The 26,708-nt window shown below is 33.1% G+C and overlaps 2 protein-coding genes across 2 annotated transcripts; both read left to right on the forward strand.

Moving 5' to 3' along the window:
- The first annotated feature begins 5,733 nt into the window (after positions 1-5,733).
- On the forward strand, positions 5,734-12,506 carry LOC123888613 (phospholipid-transporting ATPase 1-like). Its single transcript, XM_045937699.1, has 9 exons — positions 5,734-6,003; positions 6,217-8,028; positions 8,384-8,732; positions 8,917-9,706; positions 9,860-9,983; positions 10,176-10,395; positions 10,750-11,208; positions 11,301-11,614; positions 12,149-12,506. Exons 2-8 carry the CDS (start codon positions 6,312-6,314, stop codon positions 11,497-11,499), a joined length of 3,858 nt encoding a protein of 1,285 aa, XP_045793655.1. The 5' UTR covers positions 5,734-6,003; positions 6,217-6,311; the 3' UTR covers positions 11,500-11,614; positions 12,149-12,506.
- Positions 12,507-20,840: 8,334 nt separating this feature from the next.
- LOC123888901 (WRKY DNA-binding transcription factor 70-like) lies at positions 20,841-23,787 on the forward strand. Its single transcript, XM_045938063.1, has 3 exons — positions 20,841-21,718; positions 22,308-22,412; positions 23,153-23,787. Exons 1-3 carry the CDS (start codon positions 21,393-21,395, stop codon positions 23,637-23,639), a joined length of 918 nt encoding a protein of 305 aa, XP_045794019.1. The 5' UTR covers positions 20,841-21,392; the 3' UTR covers positions 23,640-23,787.
- The last annotated feature ends 2,921 nt before the right edge of the window (positions 23,788-26,708 follow it).

Genomic DNA, 26,708 nt, shown 5'->3' on the forward strand with positions numbered 1-26,708 from the left:
AATCACCACTATATTAATAGGGGAGGGATCAAATTACACTGGTGTAACATTTGAGTAATGTTACACTGCTCAATAACGCTTTAACGAATACAAATTTTACAAAATCCACCGTTGGATTGAAAGCTTATATCGTATAGATCATTCATGTTAAATTTTACAAAAACCTAAAATCGTTTGATATGTTATTGAGACCGATGAAGATTAATGGTTTATGCGTTTTTATTGAATACCGTTAATCTTGATCTATCTAAAAAACATATCAAACGATTTTAGATTTTTATACAATTCAACATAGATGATCTATACGATATAAGTTTTCAATCCAACGATGGATTTTGTAAAATTTGTATTTGTTAAAGCGTTATTGAGCGGTGTAACATTACTCAAATGTTACACCGGTGTAATTTGATCTCTTCCCATATTAATAATAATAATAATAATAAATGTTTTTTTTTAAGAAGCTAAATTAATTCACTCAAATTGGCACCAGATAGAATCAAACCTGACACCTTAAGGAGGAACACACTCTCAGGTCCCAAAAACTTATCTATTATAATAATAAATGTTATGATAAAACAAAAGACATAGCGGTCATACTATTAGGGCCTGTTTGGTGCGCAGGATAGCATAGTGACATGATAGGATATAAAACAGGATAAGGATAGGATAGAATAACAGCAGGATAACAGTTATACTCAGTTATCATATCATGTGTTTGGTGCACACAGGATAACAAACATGATAACTATTATATTTTGTTTTTAATACATACTTGCTCATAAAAATATGATAAGATATATAACATATTTAATTGACAAAATTACTCTTGTAAAACAATTGTTATTTTTTTAAAATTATTTTGTAATACTTTGAATTTTATAAATAAAAAATATAAATAAGTAATCAAATATTTGTATATAATTTAAAATAAAAATCATGAGAAAATAATCAAGTTTAATTTTTTATATGAATCATGATTAAATAAATAACTCAATAATATATACATGTTAGATAAGCCAAATAAGTATATGATATATCTCATACGTAAATAATAAAATTACTATTACAAAAAAATTATATTTAATTTTTTATAAAATTTAAATTAATATCCCTATTTGTCAATTTTTTAATAATCATTTTACTTTAAAATATTGTAATTTTAGTAAAATTTTGATTTTTTAGAATATATAAATTACAAAATTACCCTTGTGAGAAAATCACATATATATTTAAAAATTAATTATTTTATTATTTATATTTTATTTATTTTATTTTATGTATTTTAAAATATATTTTATAAAATAAATCAGTAATTTTTTTTTCCTTATCCTATCTTGCTGGTAACCCAGCTCAAATTCAGGATAAGAATTATAACTAGAGAGACAGGATAGGATAAGCTTCAGGATTAACTTATCATATCCTGCTGTATCACCAAACACTGAATTGCGGCAGGATATGATACAGTTATCCTATCCTGTCTCTTATCATGTGCACCAAACGGGCCCTTATTGGTTTGTCGGAACACAACACAAAAAAATGACACATAAAATTAGGGTGCAAAGTGTAAATACCACAAGGTTCATTATCGTGTTGGGCAACCCATTAAGAGTGACTGCCAGGAATCTCCGTAGATGGAGGGAGAGACCGTTATTTGGTCCACATCCTGGGTTGAGCTATCCCGCTTATTGGGGATAATGGATAAGCTCAAGTGGACTTGCGCTCAGCTGGCGAGGTGCACGTGGACAACGAGCTGTGCTGACGTGTCAGAGCGGGACTGTAGCTTATTGGGCTGAGCAGAAGTGGATTTGGGCCAGCTCTTGGCCCACTTCAGAACAGTTTCAACATTCAACAATATAAAAATTCAAACAATACAATTAATTGATGAGAAATTTGTGAATGATTTGTTGGGGAATATACAATATAAAAATTTGATTGGTGAATTTCTTCAAAAAATGGTAGAAGCGAGATTTTTTTTTTCCTTAAGTAGCTAGAAAATATTTTGATGATATTGATTATAATATGACATTTTTATGTTTTATTTATAAGGATGAATGATTTTTTTTTATGTTGTTGATATTATTTAAAATTTACATGTATGTCCTTAAACAAAATTAAATATAAGATATTCTTTAAAAATAAATTGTATTTTTTTATTAGGGGTCCATTTTTATTATTCGTCCTGGACCTCATAATAGTTGGGACCAACCCTGATTAGTAGAAAGTCAAGCACATATATGTAGCATATGAGAATGTATTAGTAGATCTGAAAAAAAAAAAAAGATAAAAAAAGAAAGCTTGGCAGAGAAAGAAGATGAAAAGAGGATTATATTTTGAAATTTGAGTGATTTCTTAAGTTAATTGTACATGTGCTAATGTAAGAAGAGATTTTTACATTGGAAATGAAGTGAGATTGAGCAAATGAAGTGAACAGGCTCGATTGTGAAAGTGTATGAGAGCAACCAATTTTTTTTAGGGGTTTAGATATGAATGATAGTAGAAAAGGTTATGAAAAAGAAGGTTAATATTGTCTTTTTGCCCAAAATTTTGGTGAATCTTCCCGCTTTCCGTCCAAAGTAGAACAAAAAGATTTTTGGGTGGGGTCCATGCAAAACTTTCTTTCCTTCACTTTTCAAGGTTGTTCCGAACAATGGAAAGATTCACTTTCCACCATCTTTCTCTCCTGTGACTTTCTTTCCTTCCTTTTAACCCTAAACCAAACACAGTGTTGAGGAAAATATGTTGTGATATGTCATCGGAAGGCCGATGTTGAGGTTGAATTGCTCAAAGGGGTTGTTAGTTTGGATATTTTATCGAAGGGGTAACCATGAAGAAAGCTGTTAGAGCTTGTTGAGCTAATGCATCTTCTTCCTTAATTAATGGATCCCCAAAGTGAACTTCTTCTACTTCGATCATGAATGGGTATTCCCAATGTTTTTACGGTCCAAGGACGTTGATGACCTCTCGTCACACCTATTAATCCATGCTTATTTGAGGGACATTAGACTCTTTTTAAGTAGTTTTGTTATGAATAAACAAGAGAAATCAGCCCGGATTTGAGATTACTTGGATTACAAGAAAAGCAAGAAAATTATGCAGAAGTTTGAAGTTTTGCACTACGCTGGGGGCGTGGTTGTTTCACGCGCAGCGTGTTGCCTGTGCAAAGAAGAAGTTTTCCCCTGCTTTCACTACGCGCGGCGTAATACCCTACCAGAATTGAAGTTGCTCTCTGACTTAGTCACGCACGGCGTGATGTCTACCACGCGCGGCGTGAAGGAGGAAGTTGAACTACGCCGACGACGTGATCCAACCACACGCAGCGTAATACCTCATCTGAAGATCTGATTCCCCTCTGACTTGATCACGCGCGGCGTGAAAGGCAATCACGCGCGACGCAGTGTTAAGAAGAACAACCACGCGCGGCGTGATAGATCTGGCGCGCGGCGTGGTTGCAATTTGTATAAAAGAAAAACTCAATTTCTGGAAAAGGGTTCGAAACTTTGGAGTTGAAACATGATTTTAAGAGTTCTTGTGCATCAATTGGAGTGCGCGGCGTGATAGATCTGGCGCGCGGCGTGGTTGCAATTTGTATAAAAGAAAAACTCAATTTCTGGAAAAGGATTCGAAACTTTGGAGTTGAAACATGATTTTAAGAGTTCTTGTGCATCAATTGGAGTGAGATCCTGCGTTCCAGTGGCTAGATTCAAGGAGTTCAACAACATGGGAGCAAATCTTGTGGAGTTGGAGCTTGGATCCTTGCTTGTCACCATGAGGAAATAAATCCTCATAGAGGTTGGATCTAGAATATGAACTAAACTGATGTAATCTCATGTAATTCCTCATATTTGTAATGAATCTCTCTTGTATAAGTGTTATTCAATGAATTTCAGTTCTTAATGCTTTACAATTTCTGATCAACTTTGCAATGATTTTAGATTTTGATTATGTATGAGAATATGAGTTAAAATCCGACATGAATTCATTGTGCACTTGAGTGTTTCCGGTCGAGAGATTGAAACATAGAGTGTAACATAAAATCAACACACTTTTAACTACTCTGTTACCTGTAGCTTCCATCCAAGAGATTGGAGAAGTATCGGTAAGGGATAGGGTGGATTTATCAAGAGATTGAAATTCATCATATTGTTGATCTAGTTGTGACACTTGAGTGGTTCATTACAATATGATTGATTGCATGCAATTGCTATAGTTTAGGGAGTTTCAACGATCCAACCTCACTCTTTTATCACTGATTACTCAAACCGTTTTCTTACCAAACACTTACTCAAACAAACCCCCAAACATGTGTTTTAAGTTTACTATGTTTATAAACACAATCATCTTGATTGGACAACACAATCCCTGTGGATCGATATCTTTTTATTACTAATTGACGACGTTTGTACACTTGCAAAGAGTCAATCAGACGTGTCAATAAATTCACATGAAGGAGGGAACCATTTTGTTTGATAAACAGTTGCGAGCAGCAGTTGAAGACATTGTGGTTGTGGCGGTCCTTTAGGGACCTTCAATGGAGATTAGCTTCCTTACCTATTAAGTTTGGGGGATTAGATTTGTACTATGCAGTAGAGGCCACCTCATACGCTTTTGCGGCTTCTAGGGCCAAATCTTGGGTGTTACAAGATCATATATTGAGAGATAGTGGAGTATGTGGTATGAACTCTGGTTTTGACAATGCTTTAGATGGTTTTTATGAAACGATTCCTGGTTTTGACTTGAACAGTTTTACTAAGAAGGGCACCACCATTAAATCCCAACATCTTTTGGCGTGTGTTCTATTTGGTAAAATTGTTCAGGATATAGAAGTTAAGTTTGATATGACCACAAGATAAAAAACAGTTTTTGGGTGTTTGCAAGTAGCACATGCTTAGGATTTTCTTGTTGCTATTGCTATTGTTGGATTATGCCATCATATGTCACAAGTGGAGTATCGTACTATCCTTAAATATCGCATCATGATTCCTTATTTCTCTTTAATGAGGTTTGCATCCCCTGTTTGTCGTAAGACATGTTTGGATAACTTTGGGGAACACACAATATATTGTAGAGAGCTTTCAGGCTTCAAATACAAACATGACTTTGTTCGAGATGTCCTTTTTGATATTCTGAGGCACACTGGAATCTCTGTGAAAAAAGAGGCGCATGTGAATTTTTTGACTAATCCACATGACGAGAGATCGACTCTCAGACCGACAAATATTATGGTGTATGGGTCCATATCGGAAAACATGTATGTGTGAACTTGATTGACGTGTTCACCACTTGTGGGATTAAGGACCGATGCTTTTACAGTGGACAACACCCTCAAAGCCGCTTAAAGAAAAGTGACGAAACATGAGAAAACATGTTCTGACAACCAACATGCTTTTTATACCATTTGAGTTTGACAATTTTGGCTTCCTAGCACCCAAGACCAACATGTTCTACCAACCAACATTCTTAAATTTTAAAATTTAAGAATTATTAAACAATTTATAAAATTTTGAAAATAACATCTTGATTGTAAAAAGTCTTTTAAAAATATCTTTTACAATCTCACAAAATCAACGAAATCTTTTAAAATGTTCAAGATTTTTTTGTCAAAAAAGTCTTTTAAAATCCCAATCCAATACACTCCAAAATTACGTGCATAAAATTTTATAGAAATGAAAACAAAATTTGATAATTTTATAGAAATTAAAAACATATTTAATTCATAAAAATATTATATTACACAACACACAGAATAAAATGAATATTAAAAAAATGTAATGTAACGAGAAAAGGAAGATAGTAATGGCAATAGTTTGTTAGGTGGTGGCCCATAGAAAAGGAAGAAGAAAGAGAAGAAGTGAGAAGAAAGGAAAGCAACGTAAAGGATTGGATTAGTGGTTCACCGCTCCTCTCTCTCCCAACTCCCATTGCAACACAGCAAAGCACAACACAACACAACACCTGATTCTGATTCCATCTCTCTCTCTCTCTCTCTGCATTTCAATTTCTCAGGTTTTTCCTCTTTCTTCTTCTTCTCTCATTTCAATTTTTCCGATTAATTCTTAAATTTTGCGTTTCTGCATGTTTTTACATTATATTACAAAATACAATCGTACATTAGGGTTAAAAATCAATTTGATCCATGATTCCTGATTAATTCAATTTTCCTTCCATTTTTATTAGCATATGCCGACAATAACACTTCACTCTTGAATTTTATTTCAGGAAAGAATCGATGCGTTTTTAATTAATCAATTATTTTTGCCGTGAAATTTGTTCTTAAACGCGCTTCTCCAAAATGGGGTTGGAGAATTATATATATGAGTTCTGATCAACCACTGCTTTCCGAACCAGATCTTGTTCCTCCAGTCATTCATCATCGCCACCGGAAATCCGGATCCCGCACTACCTTCTTTGAAGCTGCCGCCGCAGAATCTTTTCCCGACCACCATAGGGAAGTTGTGTTGGCGAAAGATTGCAGCTTCCACTCGGCGTTTTGCAATAATAATAACAACAGTGGCAGCATTGGCATCTCATCATCCTCTTTAACAGAGACACAAAACCCTGATTCAGAGTTTCGTTTGGAATGCCCCACGCGGGAAAGGGGACGCCTGCGATCCTGGGGTGCAATGGAACTGCATGATGCAAATACCGCGCCCTTTGAAATTTCAACAGCTTCTGCAGTAACATCAGCTCCATCTCGCAGGATTCGTCATAAAAGTCTGCAGTTTGATGAACAAATTTTACATGATGATAATGCTAGGTTGATCTATATAAATGATCCTAAGAGAACTAATGATAAGTATGAGTTTACTGGGAATGAGATCCGAACTAGTAGATATACTTTTATCACATTCTTGCCTAAGAATTTGTTTATTCAGTTTCATAGGGTTGCTTATTTGTATTTCCTTGCTATTGCTGCACTCAATCAGCTTCCTCCCTTAGCTGTATTTGGGAGGACAGTGTCCCTTTTTCCGCTTTTGTTTGTTCTTTGTGTTACTGCTATTAAGGATGGGTATGAGGATTGGAGGAGACATAGGTCCGATAACAATGAGAACAATCGTGAGTCTTTGGTTCTTCAGTCCAGTGATTTCCGTTCCAAGGTATGGAAAAAGATTCAGGCTGGTGAGGTTGTTAAGATTTTTGCAGATGAGACCATTCCTGCTGATATGGTTTTGTTGGGTACAAGTGATCCGAGTGGGCTTGCCTACATTCAGACAATGAATTTGGATGGAGAATCAAATTTGAAGACAAGGTATGCCAAGCAGGAAACAACTTCTGCAGTATCTTCAGAGGTTTGTGATATTGCTGGGATTATTAGATGCGAGCAGCCAAACCGGAACATTTATGAGTTCACAGCTAATATGGAGTTCAATGGAATTAAGTTTTCCCTTAGCCAGTCAAACATTGTCCTGCGAGGTTGCCAGCTCAAGAACACGGATTGGATAATTGGTGTTGTGGTTTATGCAGGACAGGAAACAAAAGCCATGTTGAACAGTGCGGCTTCTCCTTCCAAGAGAAGCCGACTTGAAGGTTATATGAATAGAGAAACCCTTTGGTTGTCAATTTTTCTTTTTATCATGTGTTTGGTTGTTGCCCTTGGGATGTGTCTTTGGCTGGTACGTCACAAGAACCAACTTGATACCTTGCCTTACTACAGAAAAAGATACATCAACAAAGGCCCGCAATATGGAAAGAAATATAAGTATTATGGGATACCAATGGAAGCGTTTTTCTCCTTTTTGAGTTCTGTTATAGTGTTCCAGATAATGATACCCATATCTCTTTACATCACAATGGAGTTGGTTCGATTGGGTCAGTCATACTTCATGATTGAAGACATGCATATGTATGACGCTAGCTCTGGATCAAGGTTTCAGTGTAGATCATTAAATATAAATGAAGATTTGGGTCAGATACGCTATGTATTTTCAGACAAGACAGGAACACTAACAGAAAACAAGATGGAATTCCGGAGGGCTAGCGTACATGGGGATAATTATGGGAGCTCCTTGCTTGCTGCTGATGATAGTTCAGGTATTTGGTCTCCCCTTGAGATAATCATGTACCTTTAAACTGCTTAATGTTGCTGTGTAGTGCCGTTGTCTCTTGTTTCGCTGTGATAAATACCGTGTGAATATATAAAGTCCGATCTATAATTATTGTATAATAGCATAAGCTTTGTATGAGTTAGCTCCTGGTTTTCTTTCCCCTGTACAGTTTTGCTTTTCTTGCATACTTATTTGATGAAATTGCTACCATGCTCTTCAGTAGTTAATATCTTGCTTTGAGCCTGCATGTGTCGGCGGCGTGAGTTGTTAACAAAAATCATCTGTAAGCTTATAATGAATATAGTTCTTATCACAAGTATTTTTTTTGTGATGTTTTGCAGCTGCAACAGATGTTATTCCTAAACGGAGATGGAAACTGAAATCTGAAATTTCAGTTGATCCCAAACTAATGTCCGTGTTGCATAAAAACCCAAGTAGAGATGAAAGAATAGTTGCTCATGAGTTTTTTCTTACATTGGCTGCTTGTAATACTGTGATTCCTATACTTAGTGATGGTGAATTTTCTGGTTGTGGAACAAGTGAATCACCTGGATATGTAGAGTGCATTGATTACCAGGGAGAATCCCCTGATGAACAAGCTCTAGTTTCTGCGGCTTCTGCATATGGATACACTCTTTTTGAGCGGACATCTGGACATATTGTTATTGACATCAATGGTGAGAAACTCAGGTAGATTGTGACTTCCTTTGAGATGGGTTACTAATTTTTATATTTTGTTTAAATGATGCTGAAATGCATGATTGATGAAACAGTATTATGTACACTAGACGTTCTAGTTCCGTTTTGTGCTTTTTATGCAATCTTATATGTAAATTACTCAGTAACTTTATTATTTCTGTGCTGTGGTATATAGATTGGATGTATTGGGCTTGCATGAGTTTGATAGTGTGCGAAAGAGAATGTCCGTTGTTATTCGGTTTCCTGACAATGTTGTAAAGGTGCTAGTCAAAGGGGCTGATACATCAATGTTTAACATTTTGGCAAACGGCAGTGAAAGCCACAATAGCTTATTGCATGCAACACAGAGCCATTTGACTGAATATTCTTCGCAAGGTTTGCGCACCCTTGTAGTTGCCTCTAGAAGTCTTTCTGATGCTGAACTTGAGGAGTGGCAAAGCAGGTATGGAGAGGCAAGCACTGCCTTAACTGACAGAGCTAGTAAACTACGTCAAGCGGCAGCTCTTATAGAATGCAATTTAAATCTACTTGGAGCAACCGGAATCGAGGACAAGCTGCAAGAGGGTGTACCAGAAGCCATTGAGTCCCTACGGCAAGCTGGAATCAAGGTCTGGGTTCTTACTGGTGATAAACAAGAGACTGCGATTTCAATTGGTCTTTCCTGCAAGCTTCTCAGTGCAGATATGCAGCAAATTGTTATAAATGGCACTTCAGAGGAGGAATGCAGAAATCTTTTGGGTGATGCAATAGCTAAATATGGTGTGAGATCTTCAAGTAGAGGGCATCAGAATCCGAAGAATAAAACCAATGCTGAACATGGTGATCTTGATGTTTCCAATGGTTCAAAGTCAATGAGTTTGCCCAAGTGGAATTCAGGAAAGGAAGAAGGACCTAATACTCCATTGGCACTCATAATTGACGGGAACAGTTTGGTTTATATTTTGGAGAAGGAACTGGAGTCAGAGGTAAAATTATCCTTCCTCATTAGATTTTTTTTGGAATATATATCTTTACTGGACATCTAAAACTTGCCTTTTCTGCTTGAGTTGTTGGAGGTGCATATACTATTGCTTCAGATTTGAGCTGTTAAATAAGACTTTCCTTTTTCTATTCAACAGCTTTTTGACCTCGCAACTTCCTGTAAGGTTGTGCTGTGTTGTCGTGTTGCACCCTTGCAGAAGGCTGGAATTGTTGATCTGATAAAAAGCCGAACAGATGATATGACACTAGCCATAGGTGATGGTAAGTTCTTCATACTATAGTATAAAATTTCCCTTAATTTGCATTTGGTTTTTATTGAAGGGTCTGGTTGTTAATAATTTTCCAATAAGCTGCGGCCATCAAGATTCAACTAATATTCGATGATGCACTTTAAAATAAGATTTGACTTGATATAAGTTCAATTATAACGTTTTTTGGGAATACTTTTGACAGGGGCCAATGATGTGTCAATGATTCAAATGGCAGATGTTGGTGTTGGAATATGCGGGCAGGAAGGACGTCAAGCAGTGATGGCATCAGATTTTGCTATGGGACAATTTCAGTTCTTGAAAAGATTACTTCTTGTTCACGGGCACTGGAATTACCAGCGTGTTGGTTATTTAGTTCTGTACAACTTCTACCGCAATGCTGTCTTTGTGTTGATGTTATTTTGGTATGTACGGATTTATTTGGAAACTATGGTTTATTTCCTTGTGTTTATGAGTTTCTACTTCATTATTATTATTATTTCTGCCTATGACTAATTGCGGACAGATAATTGACAATTGTTTCCAATATTTTAACTGATATCTCCGTCTAGTGGGAAAATACTTGGTTTAAGTTATCCACTTTTTATGCCCAAAATTAATAAATTTCTTCCCTCTTGATGTTCTTGCTATCCTTGTTGAAATGTGTAATATATATAGGGTGTATCATAAATTTTGGGCTCGAAGAAGTTATTGGATTTTAATAATAGTTGCAGGTTTTTTGAGATTTTAACATTTTAATGTATCTTCCTTGTCTTCAGGTATATATTATGCACCGCTTTTTCTACAACTTCTGCATTAACAGATTGGAGTAGTGTATTCTATTCTGTGATATACACTTCTGTACCCACAATTTTTGTTGGTATTTTGGACAAAGACTTGAGTCATAAGACACTCTTGCAGTATCCGAAACTTTATAGTACTGGTTACAGGCAAGAAGCTTACAATATGCAATTATTTTGGATCACAATGATCGACACAGTATGGCAGAGCCTTGTTCTCTTCTACACACCGTTGTTCACCTATAAGGATAGTACAATTGATATATGGAGCATGGGTAGCTTGTGGACAATTGCAGTTGTTATCCTTGTAAATGCACACCTGGCTATGGACATCAACCGTTGGCTATTAATTACTCATTATGCTGTCTGGGGATCCATAATCACTACATATGGTTGCATGGTGATATTGGATTCTATACCCGTCTTTCCCAATTTCTGGTTAGTTACATGTGTCCTTACAATAGGTATTCTGTATGATAAATATAGGAGTACCGTAGGTTATAATATAATGTGTGTCAAAATAATTGCAGGACTATTTATCATCTGGCAAAGTCCCCTACATATTGGATAACAATTTTGCTTATAATAATTGTGGCATTGCTACCTCGCTTTACTTGCAAAGTTGTTTGGCAAATCTTCTGGCCTTCAGATATCCAGATAGCAAGAGAAGCCGAGTTAATGAGAAGACGAAATGATCATTTGCTGTCAAGGCATCAAGGTTCCAGTTAACTTGTGTTACTCTCATGCCACTTATAGATACTAAAGAAATATCGATATAAATGGCTCCCCTTGTATTTGTCCATCACAATGCATTCTTGTGGCAGTCGGTTTGATAAGTTACCAGGTAAGCCCATGGTTTCTCTCTTATTACCTTTATTGTGGATTTTCCCCCGTTTTGTGACACTATTCTCTGCATTACCTTGGGTTTAGTTGTCTATAGCTAAAAATGACCTTATTTTAGTTTTTAAAATTTCCCAAAACCCGTACCAAGTGATTTTGATCTTTCATTAGTTCAAGACATCCCTTTCTTCATTAATATGGCAAATTTTTTTTTTGGTACATAATTAATATGGCAATTTTAGTTTTAGAATATAGAGATCATGTGGCCCTGAAGTCCTGAACATAAATCTGCTATTAGAAGTACTGGTAGATTGTTGATTTATGGAATAAAAGGTCGCTGTAGTTGGTGTAATGCGCACTTAGAACATAAGGTTAGTTGAATAGAGTATCGCTTGGCTTAAATTGGCTATTAGAGGTACTGGTAAATTGTTGATTTATTGGAAAAAAAGGTCAACTGTAGTAGGTGCAATTATAACTTAAGGTTAGTTGAATGAAGAATATTGCTTGGTCCTGATCTTTTCTGTTCTTAATTCTCCAGATGAGTTGGAGAAGCAGATTGCGTTGATGTACGACAAATGCAACCAGGATCTCTTGGGAAAGCATGTGGCAAATTAAGATGCCGTAGCTAATAATTAGCTTGTCAGCTTTTCAAATGCCTCTGGCCAGGGAAGTTGGAGATGGAGGTTGCCACTTGGCATAGGCTCACACTGAGGCATCTCCAGCTATTTGATGCGGGGGAAATTTTCAGTGGGACAATGCAGACACGGGTTTATAGAGTGTAACGAATTGTACAATAGTTCTGTAAAAAATCAGGTTTTTAAAGTCCTTTAACAAGAGATTGTCTCTAGAAAGCATAAAATGAAAGGAAAGGAAAGGTAAAAGGTAATTTTCATAAATCCTGCATCCCTTATCCTTGCATCGTCAATTTTTTTACCTAGTCTAATTAACAGTCAACCCTCCAAATGCAAGTTTAATTAAAGATGCATTTTTTTTATTAAAAGGTCCTTGGGGGTAGTGTGAATGTAATTTGCGAAAAAGTATGTTTCTCAGTGTCTAACTGTCAATGGAAAAACATAGTATTATTTAGTCATACCAAACGAGAAAGAACGTGTTGAGTCCTCCATAAGGACTTTTCCATTGGCAGCTGAGAAACAAATGAGAATTCATGGGTGGGTCTCTAAACGTTCTTTGAAGTTGGACTGTGGAGGGTTACCTTTCAAAGAATGTTTGACTGCAGATGAGCCTCTTTTCTGATTGGTCGATTCATGTATGTTAGATTTTATTTGGATTCTGCTCATAAGATAAATATATTTTTGAATTGACTAAAAGTAATGGGGGAAGACCTAACATATTGAATTGACATAATTTGAGACTATTTGAATTGTTTAAAGGAAAGAAATGAGTAAGCAGCTAATTTTTTAGAAAACCACCGTATTTAGAACCTTTGGTACTATGTTGGTTCTACCGTATTCAGAACCCCTTGATACCACTATTGGGTTATCACGAGAGGGTAGCCGAGGATCATCCATATTGGGCTCAAGAACAATATAAGTGAGTCTGACACCACACATTAATCCAAAACCTTAAGGTGTTAAGTTTATGTGTCAACCTCCAATTTCTGCTTTTTTGCTTCAAATTATTGACAGCCTGTTGTTAAACCTTCACCATGGGTTTTCACCTTATTAATTCATATCTTTGACAACCTGTAATTCTTAACAAGATTATATCCAAGATCTGGAAGTCCCCATTTTTTTTTTCTTCTCATTCCCCCATTCTGAAATCTGAAATTTATTTATATTAAAGTTGTATTGAAAAGTTGAAATCTAACTTTTGTTAAAGGACAGTACAGGTTAAGATCGGTGAAACTAAAATATCTAATGGTAAATAATTGTATTTCATTATGCACTACTTGTTCCACTTGTGGACAGTAGCATTCGCCATGTTCCATAATTATTAATATGAAAAGTTGATGAAGTTTAGTGCACGTTTGAATTTAACTTATTTAACTTATATGTTAATTTTATCAAACATAGTCTAAATCATAGATCTTTATTTTATAGGTAATACTAAAAGATGCCTCCGAGACAATGGTTAAGTAAACATAAATGGTATAATATACTCCTTCTGTCCCAAAATAAATGATCTAGTTGACCACTTTCACGTTTGCCAATGCATAACTTTAATCATTAATATATTAAATTATCTATTATTAAAAATTATAAAAATTATATATTTTGAAAACTCCTCGAAACAAATCAAACATCTCATATGCTAATACTTGCATATACATATTAGTAGAAAAATATAGTCAAAGGAGATCATATGAATAGTAGACAGTTAAAAATAGGTCATTTATTTTGGGACGGATGGAGTAATTTTGAAAGTAACGCATTCAATGCATTAAAATTATAAAACGAAAGGCAAGAATAAATCATGACCCTTGCATTAATATCCCAAACCAAACATGTAATTCTTGTGTTTCGTTTACAAACCCGATAAATGGCATAGTTGTTTACCAATTGAGCTAGTACTTGTGGATTACCATAATACTTATATATTACATGTTCTAAATATATATGTCATGTGTCCCATAAGTCCTAGTTCAATTGGCAAAAAATGCCGAAATTATTAGGCCGGACTTTGTGACCTGGAATCTCACAATCATGTGAGGTTTAATTTCAATGAATTATCACTTCATCTAAGACAAAGAAATATAGCATTACCATATATATATATATATATATATATATATATATATATATATATATATATATATAGGGGAGGGATCAAATTACACCGGTGTAACATTTGAGTAATGTTACACCGCTCAATAACGCTTTAACGAATATAAATTTTACAAAATCCACCGTTGGATTGAAAGCTTATATCGTATAGATCATCTATGTGTTGAATTGTATAAAAATCTAAAATCGTTTGATATGTTTTTGAAATAGATCAAGATTAACGGTATTCAATAAAAACGCATAAACCATTAATCTTCATCGGTCTCAATAACATATCAAACGATTTTAGATTTTTATAAAATTTAACATGGATGATCTATACGATATAAACTTTCAATCAAACGGTGGATTTTGTAAAATTTGTATTCGTTAAAGCGTTATTGAGCGGTGTAACATTACTCAAATATTACACCGGTGTAATTTGATCCCTCCCCATATATATATATATATATATATATATATATATATGTGTGTGTGTGTGTGTGTGTGTGTGTGATGTAAAACTTAGTTTATTACTTATATAATTACTTTATTTAATCTAAAATATGTTCTATTTTATTAAATAAGATACTAATTACATTTTATAATATTTTCGTTTAGATTCATTAGAAACTTAAACAAAAGTCAAAGAACAACAAAATGATCACTTTCACTAGCCAGTGGTCACTATGTACCCATAGAATCTATAGTTGAGTTAAAAAATTTGGTCCGAGGTTTTCGTTTTCTTGAATGCAAACATCACATTGACTTTAGAATAATTTGAATTTAGGGTGGTACTGTAATTGTAGACGTGTGAACTTTTCTAAAATAATATTGTAATAAAATAATTGCATGTAGATGGCTTGACCGGAATGAAACGACAAAGTTGATCCCCACAACACGATTTCTCACTAGTTCACACTTGCTTTTTTTTGTTGGATTCATACTATGATACTAACAATTACCAACCTTCGATTTGTTTGTTTTTGGAAACTTTAAATCGGTTAAAGAAACATGTTAAACGGTGCACTCGTTAAACATACTAAAAATAGAAATAAAACATAAAGTTAATGTTGATGAAAACAACTTTTTACACTTTCAATGCATTGAATGCAAGAGTTTTAAGATAAAATTTTCTTATTTATGTGTTTAACTAGTGCACCGGATGCACTATTTAACATTTTCCCTCATTTTTATACATTTTGAATTCACTGTTTTCAAATTTTTATAGCTAGAAGGTTGGTTATGGTTAGGGATGGTAATACGGGTGTTGGGTATAAATTTGGTATTTATCAATTAAATATAATTGGTGAGTCCAATATTTATTTGAAGGTTATGTTGCTAAATAAAGCTTTCAAATATTGTGTCGAACACTCAAACATTTTTCTAAGTAAACAAAACACAAAATTGTCCTGAGATTTACTAGTTGATCTCGCGAGTTTAAATACTTCAACTAGCGGTTGTTTACCAAATTCCTACGTAAACAACGGGCTGGGGTCAAATCCGTCGAATTGACATGTTTAATCCGTCATTTTTTACAGATTGAACTGATATTTTAGGTTTACTATCTTAAGTTGGTCAGTCCGGCTTAACCCGCATAAAAATGAGATGGGGTTGGATGGGCCGGGTTTTAAAACTGTTATTTATTTATTTTTCTAGACATGGGATAAATTTTTTTTTGAGAAATAATATAAATTTCAGGGTGAGTTTAAACCAATTATTTGTTCTCTTTTATTTTTTTAGAACTAAAAAATGAAATGGTTAAATTTAATTTCACTTGTTTTGCTTTCTTTTCAATCTTATTTGTTTTGCTTCTCAGTTGTAAATTTCACCGGAGAGAAAGTATTGTAAATTTCAACCCTTAAAACTCAATTTTTCAATATTTTTTAGTTTCTAATTTTTCAAAGGCCTAGATTCTACTAGATGGACATTTTAATGGAGAAGATCCATTCCCATTTGAATCCTATATAATAAGTAGAACTCAGAGTAAAGAAATGAGATATTTGTGCTTATGTGTATGTTTTGTACAAGAATCTATGGAGAGAGAGGGCACATGATTGGAATTGGCTTAGAGCATCTTCAATGGTGGTACTTATTATTTTAGTACTATTATTTAATATGTATTCTCATTGGACCAAAACACAAAGAGTACCTAATAGGTACCGGTTCTACAATAAAAAATGATACCTATATTATTTTTGTGAGATTTGTTTATAATGATGTAGAGTTATTGGTGAAATGTATTATTGGTGGACCTATTTAGAACTTTTTAAGAGATGCTGTGTTGGAGGGATGAAGTACTTATTAAGTACTATTATTAAAAGATTATAAATGAGTGATGTGTATACGTGTAGCTCAGTTAAGTGCTAAAAAATGAGTAGCTCTATTGTTGATGCTATTAGTAACTTTTTGACACAAACAATAAAGTCTAGTGTTCATGTGCACGGCCATGAATGGTGGATCTAAGTCTAACGATATATTTTTGAATGTAAACTTGGCTTGAAAAAGAGAAGCATTTGCATTTGCATTTGCTATATGATTAGTAGGGGAGGAGTGTTAAGAACTCTCTCTCTCTTAACGCTAAGTTTAATCTAATGATAGAAAATAGATTTTGAATTTAAGAGATTATCATGAGTTTAAGTTCCATTAATATTTTTTAAATATTTTTTTTAAGTATTTATCGAATTCTAAGATCTTTTCGATCTTAACTTGAGATACCATCCCTTTATCTTAAATTTTAAATTTATTTCCATACAAAAAATACTTTCTTTTCAAATCTCTTTCTCGTATAAATTCTTTACAACTCTCTCCAACACTCACATTTTTTAGGACAAACATAGAGTTACATTATTTCATTCATTAACTTTGGAAAATACAAGTTATTAACAAATCGAAAGCACAATAACTAGTGTATAAACCTCTCTTTGCTGCTGTACTTTGGAGTATTTGGCGAGCACATAATGAATGCATTTTGAAAAATATACAAGTGAATTCGGTTGCTACATGTAGGCTTAATTCTGACTTGATCCAAGACTTTAATTGGTGCCGCAATATGCTAAATGCGGACCCTAAGCCTACTCACGTGCTTACTTGGGAGAAACCTTCTGCAAATTGGTGGAAGTGTAATGTTGATATAGCTATTTTCATGACAGAAAGAAAATTCGGTATCGATATATGCTTTCGTGATAGCTCAGATTCCTTTGTCCAAGCACATACTATGATCTTTCCCTTTGTAGCTAGTGCTGCTAAATGTGAAGTACTACAATGAAGCATGCTCTCATGCTCGCTTTGTCTAATGGCTTTGAGAGAGTAATTTTGGAAATGGCTTTGTCTAAGTGACTGTCAACAAGTTGTGAATGCTTTGCGTAATGACTTTTTGTATGAAAATGAGCTTGATACATTGCTCTCAACTTGTAGTTCCGTTCTCAGTTCTAATGCTAATTACAACATAGCTTATTTAGGAGGCAAATCAATAGAGTCACTCACAATCTTGTTAGAGCGTATTTATTTCAGTCTTGCCCTGGTGTTCATCACTACTATCCTCCTGGTTGTTTATCTTCTATTATATTAAATGAAATGCAACGAGATTATTTTGCTTAAAAAAAAAGAACTTTGATGCCCTTACTAGTGTTTGAGCAATAACATTTGTTGTCTCTAACAATTTGTTTGGATGAGAAGAGAAAGTGAAAGGAAAGAAAGTAACAGAGCAAAAAATGTTAAGGGAAAGAAAGTGGATAGAAAGTGAATAGAAAATAAGATAATTTTTAGGTTGTTTGGTTGGAGTGAAAGTGAAAGGAAAGATAGGTTTAATTGATAAAAATAATTGTAAATATTTTTCAAATAACTTAAATACCCTTATGTATATTTATGTATTTAAGTAGTAGTTTTTTTTTTGTCAAAAAAAAAGTAGTAGTTTTTTTTTTTGTCAAAAAAAGATTAGTAGGTTTTATTAATAATTTTTTAATTATATATTTTATATCTCAAATCATCACATGCGTGTACACTGTACACCATTATGTGCAAGAGAAAGTCTTACTTGGACGCAACCCCAAATAAAAATATTTAGGCGCACTCACATAATTGAGTAAAAATAAAAGCTAAATAATTAAGTCACAACATCTAATAATAAATCATTCATTTTTTTTTTTTTTTTACTTCATGTATGTGTGTCTAAAGATATGCGACTATGGCGTCCTATGTGCAATGTGCAATTTTCTTAAACAAAATGTATTTGCAACATGTAATATATATAAGTTATAGAGGGCAGTTCTGTCATTTATCAAAAAGTTCGAGTGTTTCTTCTCTTTCCGCCCATTATAGAGAGGAAAACATTTCACGGTGGATCCCACCTCAAACTTTCTTTCCTCTCCTTTTTTGAAGAATTACCAAACAATAGAAACTCAATCTTTCCACCATCTTTTTCTCCTTATTCTTTCTTTCCTACTATTTTCTGTTAAACCAAACGCAGTGTAAAGGCTTGTAAGAATTGATTTGCCCGATCACTTGCTCCAGTCTTTGGGGCCTTTGATGGGAAAAGCCACAAATGAGCGTATGTTGTTTTTTCAATGTGTCGGCAAAGGAGACTTAACCAATCTATTTATAAGATTAAAATCCTATAGCACCACCAATCATAAGCCCTAGAGGTTGGGCCTATAATTTGTTCTACATAAATCTAAATCAGTGTCCAAAACTCATTATTACTGATCACGTTTTTCGAGCTTATAAGCATCGTCAAATGGATCACATTAAATTTTATCAAACCCGTTTTTCATAAAACCAAAACTATAATTGATTGTACCCCATAAAATATTAGAATAAATTTTTAACAATATCAACAAAATGCATCTTGTTTTTTTTAGTCCATTTCTTAAGAATTCCACAATTAGGCATGTTGACTTGAAGCCCTTTTTGAATGACTAACCATTTAGAAAATTCCCAAAAAACATGTGGAAATAAACTTAAGACACTTGTTTTGTTTTGAATGTTACATCTCCTAACATAACTTATATCCTAAATTTGGAGGGTTGGCTAGAAGCCTCTTACGTACAATAATTCACAACATGACCAAACTAGGATTGATCATTACAACTATAAATCAACTATGTTGTCTACTACTAGTTTATAATAATCTCGTTCGATAAACACATTCAATTTTCCTAATTCACCAAGCCACTGGATAACCTCTTTTAATCCCAAAGCTTCCACATCTATTGGTGTTGGTACTCTATTATGCTGTTGTATTTGTCTTGATATAAAGTCCCACAATGCTTTGATAAATCAGATCTGGTGTCTTTGTAGATGCATTTTTCCATTTAAAGAATGGTTAGAGACGTGAAGATTAAAGCATAAAATGTGGTCGGGGATTACACCATCAACACTAGTGATCAACTCCATTGGTTCATACAAGAACAATTTGAATAAATGATCAATGATCATTACATCATATGAAAAATTATTAGATAATTAAGTTATCAATGAATTTCACTTACGATTTACGAACCATTTGTTTAGAAGAATTCCAGATCCAATATTGACTAGAACAATTATTTAGTCATACTTTACTTATCTTTCGATCAAATTCTTGATTAATTGTTAATATATATTTTTTTTATTTTAAAAATTGATGACTAAAAACATGAAAATTATTAAGGGTGAATTGGTTTGATATATGGAAGAAACATAATAATTAGGATTATTATTATTAGAATACTCTGCTATTCATTTTATGTGAATATGCATGTACTAGTACGTCGCTAAGGTAGACACTTATGATAGATCCATAAATAGTGTTTATATCAAATATTATTTGTTGACCTATCATAATTGTCTACCTATATATTTAAATAAAATTTGTACAGAAAATTCACCATATTATTATTGTTATTATTTTCTATAATTAAGAGTATATTTAAAAAGTCACATTAATTAATTAGATCATATTTTAATTTTTTTTTTGGGTCAAGGATCACATTTTAAACTTTATCTCTTCTTGATTGAAATTTTTTATCTCTTCTTTGGTATCACATGTGTATGTGTACAGGGAAGATAACCAATGTGCAGATGGTTTGACAATCATTGGTCTGACCATTGGTAGACTTACTATATGGAATGAGCTCCCTCGGCAGATTAGTAATTTTTTTTTTGTTGATAATAGATTGGGTAAGCCCCGTTTTAGGCTTATTCGTGCGTAAGGAGGTTTTGGTCTAGTCCCCTCTTTTTTTTCTCTCTCTTTTATGATATATATATTTTGAGGCCGTAGCACTTTGCTACTCCTATTTTGAGAAAATTTTTATTTTTTTTATCTCTTCCAAGTTCTAAATTCTAATATAGTACTTTGTATTTTTCTTAATTATTTATTTATAAATAAATATCAGATAGATGCCCTCCATTTTGATCCTTATCCAAGCATACCGTGAAGCACCCAACCTTTTTTAAACGACCCTTTTCTTGTCTCTACATCAAATTTTTTTATTTTAAGACCTGTCTTTACATCAATGGTTCTTCTATATTGCATAAAATCCCATGCCAGGGATAAAACAGTCATTTACATCACCCCAGCTAAGCCATTGGCGTCTATCACTCCCCAATGCCCAATCAAAATACGCCACATGTCACATGACGTACCTTACTACGCCATGAGGAAACGTCACCACGCCTCCGTAAGTTCAATTTCCCACGCGCAATCCTCAAATCCACAACTCTACGCGCCAATCTCAAGCTATACACGTTACACGTAAAATATCATCCACCGGTGTGTGTTACACCGTTTTGTCCCTGCGCGTGTGCATTTTATAGCATATTAAAAGGTTGGAATTTTCATACCAAGGTTCCTCTTAATTTCGAAGCATGTGCAAAAATAACAACAACTTTAGTTTCTCATTTATTTTTTTATCATAATAAAAAAATCTAAAAACACACTAAACTATAACACTCTATCTATCTACCCTATATATTATAAGAGCTCAGTCTTATGCGTATATTTTGAGATAGAAGAAAAAAAATAGTGTGACAAAAAAAAAAAAAAAACACCAAAATCTTCCTAAGATTTTATTACCAAAAATGGAAAATACTGAAAATCTAGCTCATGGTCGTGGAAAAGTAATTGATGAGTTGTTAAGGGGTCGTGAATTAGCAAATCAACTTAGACATCTTCTCAATGAAAGTGGTGATATTGATCATAATAATAATGATTCAACAACACCATTTGCTGAAAATCTTTTGAAGGAAGTGCTTATGACTTTTACAAATTCACTCTTGTTCTTGAACAATAATAATCTTACTTCAGATGTTTCTGATGCTCAACTCACCAAATCTGAGGATTCTTTGGAGAGTAATTGCAAGAGTACATCCATTGTTAAGGAACGAAGAGGTTGTTACAAAAGAAGGTAATTAATTCATTTTTTGATTTCTAGTTACTATTTTTACTTATACAATTTTTTTTTCTGGTTACATCTGAGATCTATTTAAGAAGTTGACCTATTCAATCTCTGATAACATATCTATATCTATCATTTTTACATCTACAATTTAAACATAATTTTTTTGTTCTTCCTTTTCTTAAGAAAATATTTTGAATGATTTTTTATTTTATTTTTCTTCTCTTATTTATTGACTTATATAATTTCACTTATCTTTGAACTTTTAGCTAGTTAGATGAGGTAATGTATACTTTGTTATTCATAAATTTGATCAGTGACTATAAGCTAATGAATACTTTTGTTCTTTTTTGTCCTTTACATATGTGTAATATTGGACCCTATCAATTATTATTGTTCATCATAATATATCCACCACATGTCATGAAAAAGGACTATATTGTAATTAGGCATGCCCTTTTTCAATTTTTTTTTTGTTTCTTCTTATTTTGGTTTTGGTTAATTTTGTCACAGTAAAATTATGGGATTTGAGTAACTTATATGAATATTGTACAAAACAAAAAGAGAAACTTATATGAATATGCAATCTTGTTTGCAGAAAAGTTTCACAAACATGGGAGAAGGAATCTGAACAACCAGAGGAAGATGGTCATCAATGGAGAAAGTATGGCCAAAAAAAGATCCTCCACAATGATTTCCCAAGGTATATATATTATTTAATTATTCATACATGTTTAATATTATTTTTTTACTCAATATTTTGCAAATTAACCACTTTTGTATTTAATTATCCAATAAAATTTTACTATTTGAAAAGTTGGCATGTTAATTAATTTTCAAAATAGTTAATTTATGTTATGATAAACTTATAAAGTTGATTTAATGATAGTGTAAAAAGGATCTGGATTTGCTGCAGTAGTGAAACCACACAGTTTCACACTGTTTTGCATTGTGGCCTTTGGATCATTTATTGAATGGTAGAGATTGCATCTGTCAAATCACTATCTTATAATACAAATAGATCCAATGGTGGTTATTAAAACTGTGTGAAATGTTACAGCACCAAATCCTTATCCGTGTAAAAATGATTTATAATTAATATTAATTAGTGTATATATGTTAAATTCTGTTTATATTCTAGATAAATGAAGTTAAATTCTTTGTTTATATATGTATATGAAATTATGAATTAATTTCTTTATTTTAAATTTAGAGGTTAAGTAGATCATTTTTTTTTGAATGGCAAGTTAAGTAGGTCATTTGATTCGAGTCAATGATTAAATGGTTGAAAGAGCCTCTGAATTCTGTTAAATGAAAAAATACTAACATGATGTCAATATTTTTTCTATTTCAAGAAAAAATTCCTCTATTTCTCTTTTTTTGTCAATTTTTCTTCCATATGCTATGAGCCTAAATGAATGTATATATTTATGTGATTTTCAGGAACTACTATAGGTGCACTCACAAATATGAACAAGGTTGCAAAGCAACAAAACAAGTGCAAAAAATTCAAGAAGATCCACTTCTTCACAAAACAACCTATTATGGCCATCACACTTGTAGACTCATACAAAACCCTGAAATCATAGTAGATTCACTTTCTCCTGCTCATCACTCTTCCATGTTCCTTAGCTTTGACAACTCTTTCCCAACACCAACAAAACAAGATTGCCCTTTTCTCTCAACTTCTTCTCATCCATCATCAACATCACCATCAGTGAAAAAAGAGGAGTGCAAGGAAGAGATTGTTAATCCTCCTCCTCCTCCTCCCCCTCCTTCATCTTCCCACAATGATTACCTTTCTGGACTCACTTTCGATGATTCCGATAGACATGTGACACTATCATCAACACTTGATTCTCATGATCACCTTGGTGTCAATATTTCTGATATTTTGTATGATGATGTCCTCAATTGGCCTCTTTCTTGAAATTTTATGGTTAACTATGTATTTTTCAATGAACTATCATCCTTTGTCTTCTTTAGAGTGTGTATTTCCAATATGAGTTTTAGTCTAGAAAAAGTAGTGCAACTTGTAACAATGTTATGTTGGCCCGAATGGAACTGAACTTCTTATACAAGGTTTCAAGTTTGAATATGATGGATGAAAAATATGGTTGGAATTTGAAAGAGAAAACTCTGGTCAGTCAGATTTTGCGGCAGAGATTAGTCATCGACAAATTCACTAAATAGTTCGCACCGACACATGGGTAAAAAAAATTGTGCAAGATGTAGTATGAGAGTTTACATAAATATGGTAGTAATGTAAAATATGTACTGTATTTATCCATTTTCAATAAATGAGATGAAAACGTGACATGATATTATCAACAAAAAAATGTGTCATATTCATATATAGTAATTTTTGCTTGAGATTATATGATGGAAAAAATAGGTCTTTAAATTAATGCAAACGTGTAGTTGAGAATAATAAAAGCAACGTGCAGAGTTATTATGTGTATATAGTACAATCCTACATGGATGATTCACTAAGAGATGAGGTTATAAAGTAGCTAGGTTCAATGTTTCCTTCACCTTGCATGAAATATAAGGTATTGGAGTTTTCATGTTTTGTTGTGTTGGGGTGAGTGGGCTATATAGTACATACAATCAGAAAAAAGGTGATAGAGATAGTTAATTTGTTTGTGAATGCATGTGTATGAATGGCCACACACTCCTGATCCTGATCCTGATCCTGATCCTGATCCTTCATCAATAATCATTACTTGGCTTTATGTAGAAAGAATAAAAGGAGATATAGTATCAAATTTTTATCATTAATTTTTTTTATAAAACTTGTGTATTTTAAATAGGGAAGATCATATCGAGCGCAAAAATGTTATTCAAACACAATTGTCTAACAAATATATAAGAATTACTATATATTTTTTGATTTTTTAAATATTATTTACATGTATCGGATTCCGTGCTTGTGAGTGGAAATTAAAGATGTCAATTTTTGTCCCAAAAGATGATGTTCAAATAGTATATATAGATGCGTCAAAAGAGAAAATAGCATATCTGGATTGATTGAGTGAGTCAATAATTGGATTTGGGTATGGGTCTGAGGTTCTAGTTTTCATTTCCGTTGAGAATTGAGACATGTATGTAAATACCCGAACTTTATGGATTTGGGACGGGCAAAATCCGGCTATGCCGGTTTTCAAGTTATGAGTAGGAGAGGTGAAATATATTATGTGTTTGTTGTTGAAGGTTCGGCTGGTCTGCTCTTGTTGCTTGATTCAATGGTAGTTTTTGGTTTCTCCCACTCTACATGGTAGGCTTGTGGCTTTGTTGTGTTTATTTTTCTCCTTGTTTTTGCTTAGTGGTGTCACTGGTGTGTGTTTTTAGAGTGCATTTGTTTTAGCTTTTTTTAAAAATAATTTTATAGTGTATATTTTTTGTTAAAAAATATCTATCAAAAAACTTTATTATAAAAGCTTTAAATGAAATTAAATATAACTTCTCTTAAAATGGCATTTTAAGTATTTCATCATTTTATTATCAATTATTTGGGATAATAAAGTTTCATTTTTTTTCTTTCTAAAAACAACCTATTTAAAATAGTTTTTCCTAAAAGTATTTTTTTTAAAGATTTAATTGTTTTTATGGTAATGTTGGAAAAATATAAGAATATTATTGGGCCGTGAGTGGGAGTCTCACCGGATAAGTGACTTTGACATCATATAAGTGACTTTAACACATTGAGTATTGAACAACCTTATAAGTGACTTTAATATTACATATTCATTCAAAACTTTAAGACATTGAATTTATGAATCCTCTCACTTATAAATGGTTTAATCTCAACTCTTTTAACCAATTTGAGGCTTTTTACTCACACTTGAATATCTCAACATCTCTTTTCAAGTGCGAGTGTCTCCGTGTCCGCGATCGTTTGCCACTCACTTATTACTCTCCCAACCAGGCTCTAATACCACCTTTCAGCTGTGAGGGGGAAGCCTCAATGGATTGGATCAACACATTGGACAGTGAGTAACCTTATAGTGGCTCTAACACCACAAATTCACCCAAAAACTTCAGGAATTGAATTTATGGATGCTTTCACTTATAACGGCTAATCTCAACTCTTCCAACCAATGTGAAACTTCACGCACACTTGATATATCTTATCACACATTAAATATATTAAATTAACCAACTCATAATGAAAGTCTTCCCGCTATTCAATCATATGGTCTCTACATATGGCATTGTAATGTATAGTGTCTACATCATCAAGAATTTAGAGTGCATTTTCTCTTCAAATCTATTATTAAAAAAAAAATGCAGTTTCTCATAGTAATGGCGCAATCGTATTTATATATCTACTCACATATCAATACTATATTCAAGAGAAATTAAGAGGTAGAAAAAATTGCACCACAAATCTTCGTCATGAAACCATCCAAATTATTACAAACTTTATATTGCTTAGAATATGTGTTCATATTGTTGAATGGGGGGACGTGGTTTACTTAAGACGTGTGCTATATATGGAAGATTGATCAATCAAAATCTTCAATACCAACTTCTTTTGTTTTTATGTGAAATTATTGTTCCTTTTTTTTTGGTTTTTCTTTTTATAGGCAATGGAAAAATTATTAAACTACTATATTACTTTTTTTTTGTTGTTGAATAAAACACTTTAATATTATTAACGATTAACAAAGCCCATGTAAGTAGGGGTGCGAATCACAAAAGGAAAGTTTGTTAAACCAAACATAATTCTAACGAGCCAAGTTGTGAGAGTAGCTATCCCCGTTAACCTTTAGTATTCGACAATACTACTTCGATTCTTAATATATAAGCAAAAAATAATGGTCAAATATCATGTTTTATTCTAAACCTAAATTTTTTATTTTTCTTTTTAATATTCAAAACTGTAGAGAGTATTAACAAATTTCAAAGATGATCTATTTTTTAGGTTTTTTTTTTTTTCGGTAGTTTTCCTCAACGAGAGTTTCAGTTGAAATACGTAAGTGCCCATATTTTTTAG

Source organism: Trifolium pratense, linkage group LG6, assembly GCF_020283565.1.
Source record: "Trifolium pratense cultivar HEN17-A07 linkage group LG6, ARS_RC_1.1, whole genome shotgun sequence".
Taxonomy (NCBI): Eukaryota; Viridiplantae; Streptophyta; class Magnoliopsida; order Fabales; family Fabaceae; genus Trifolium; species Trifolium pratense.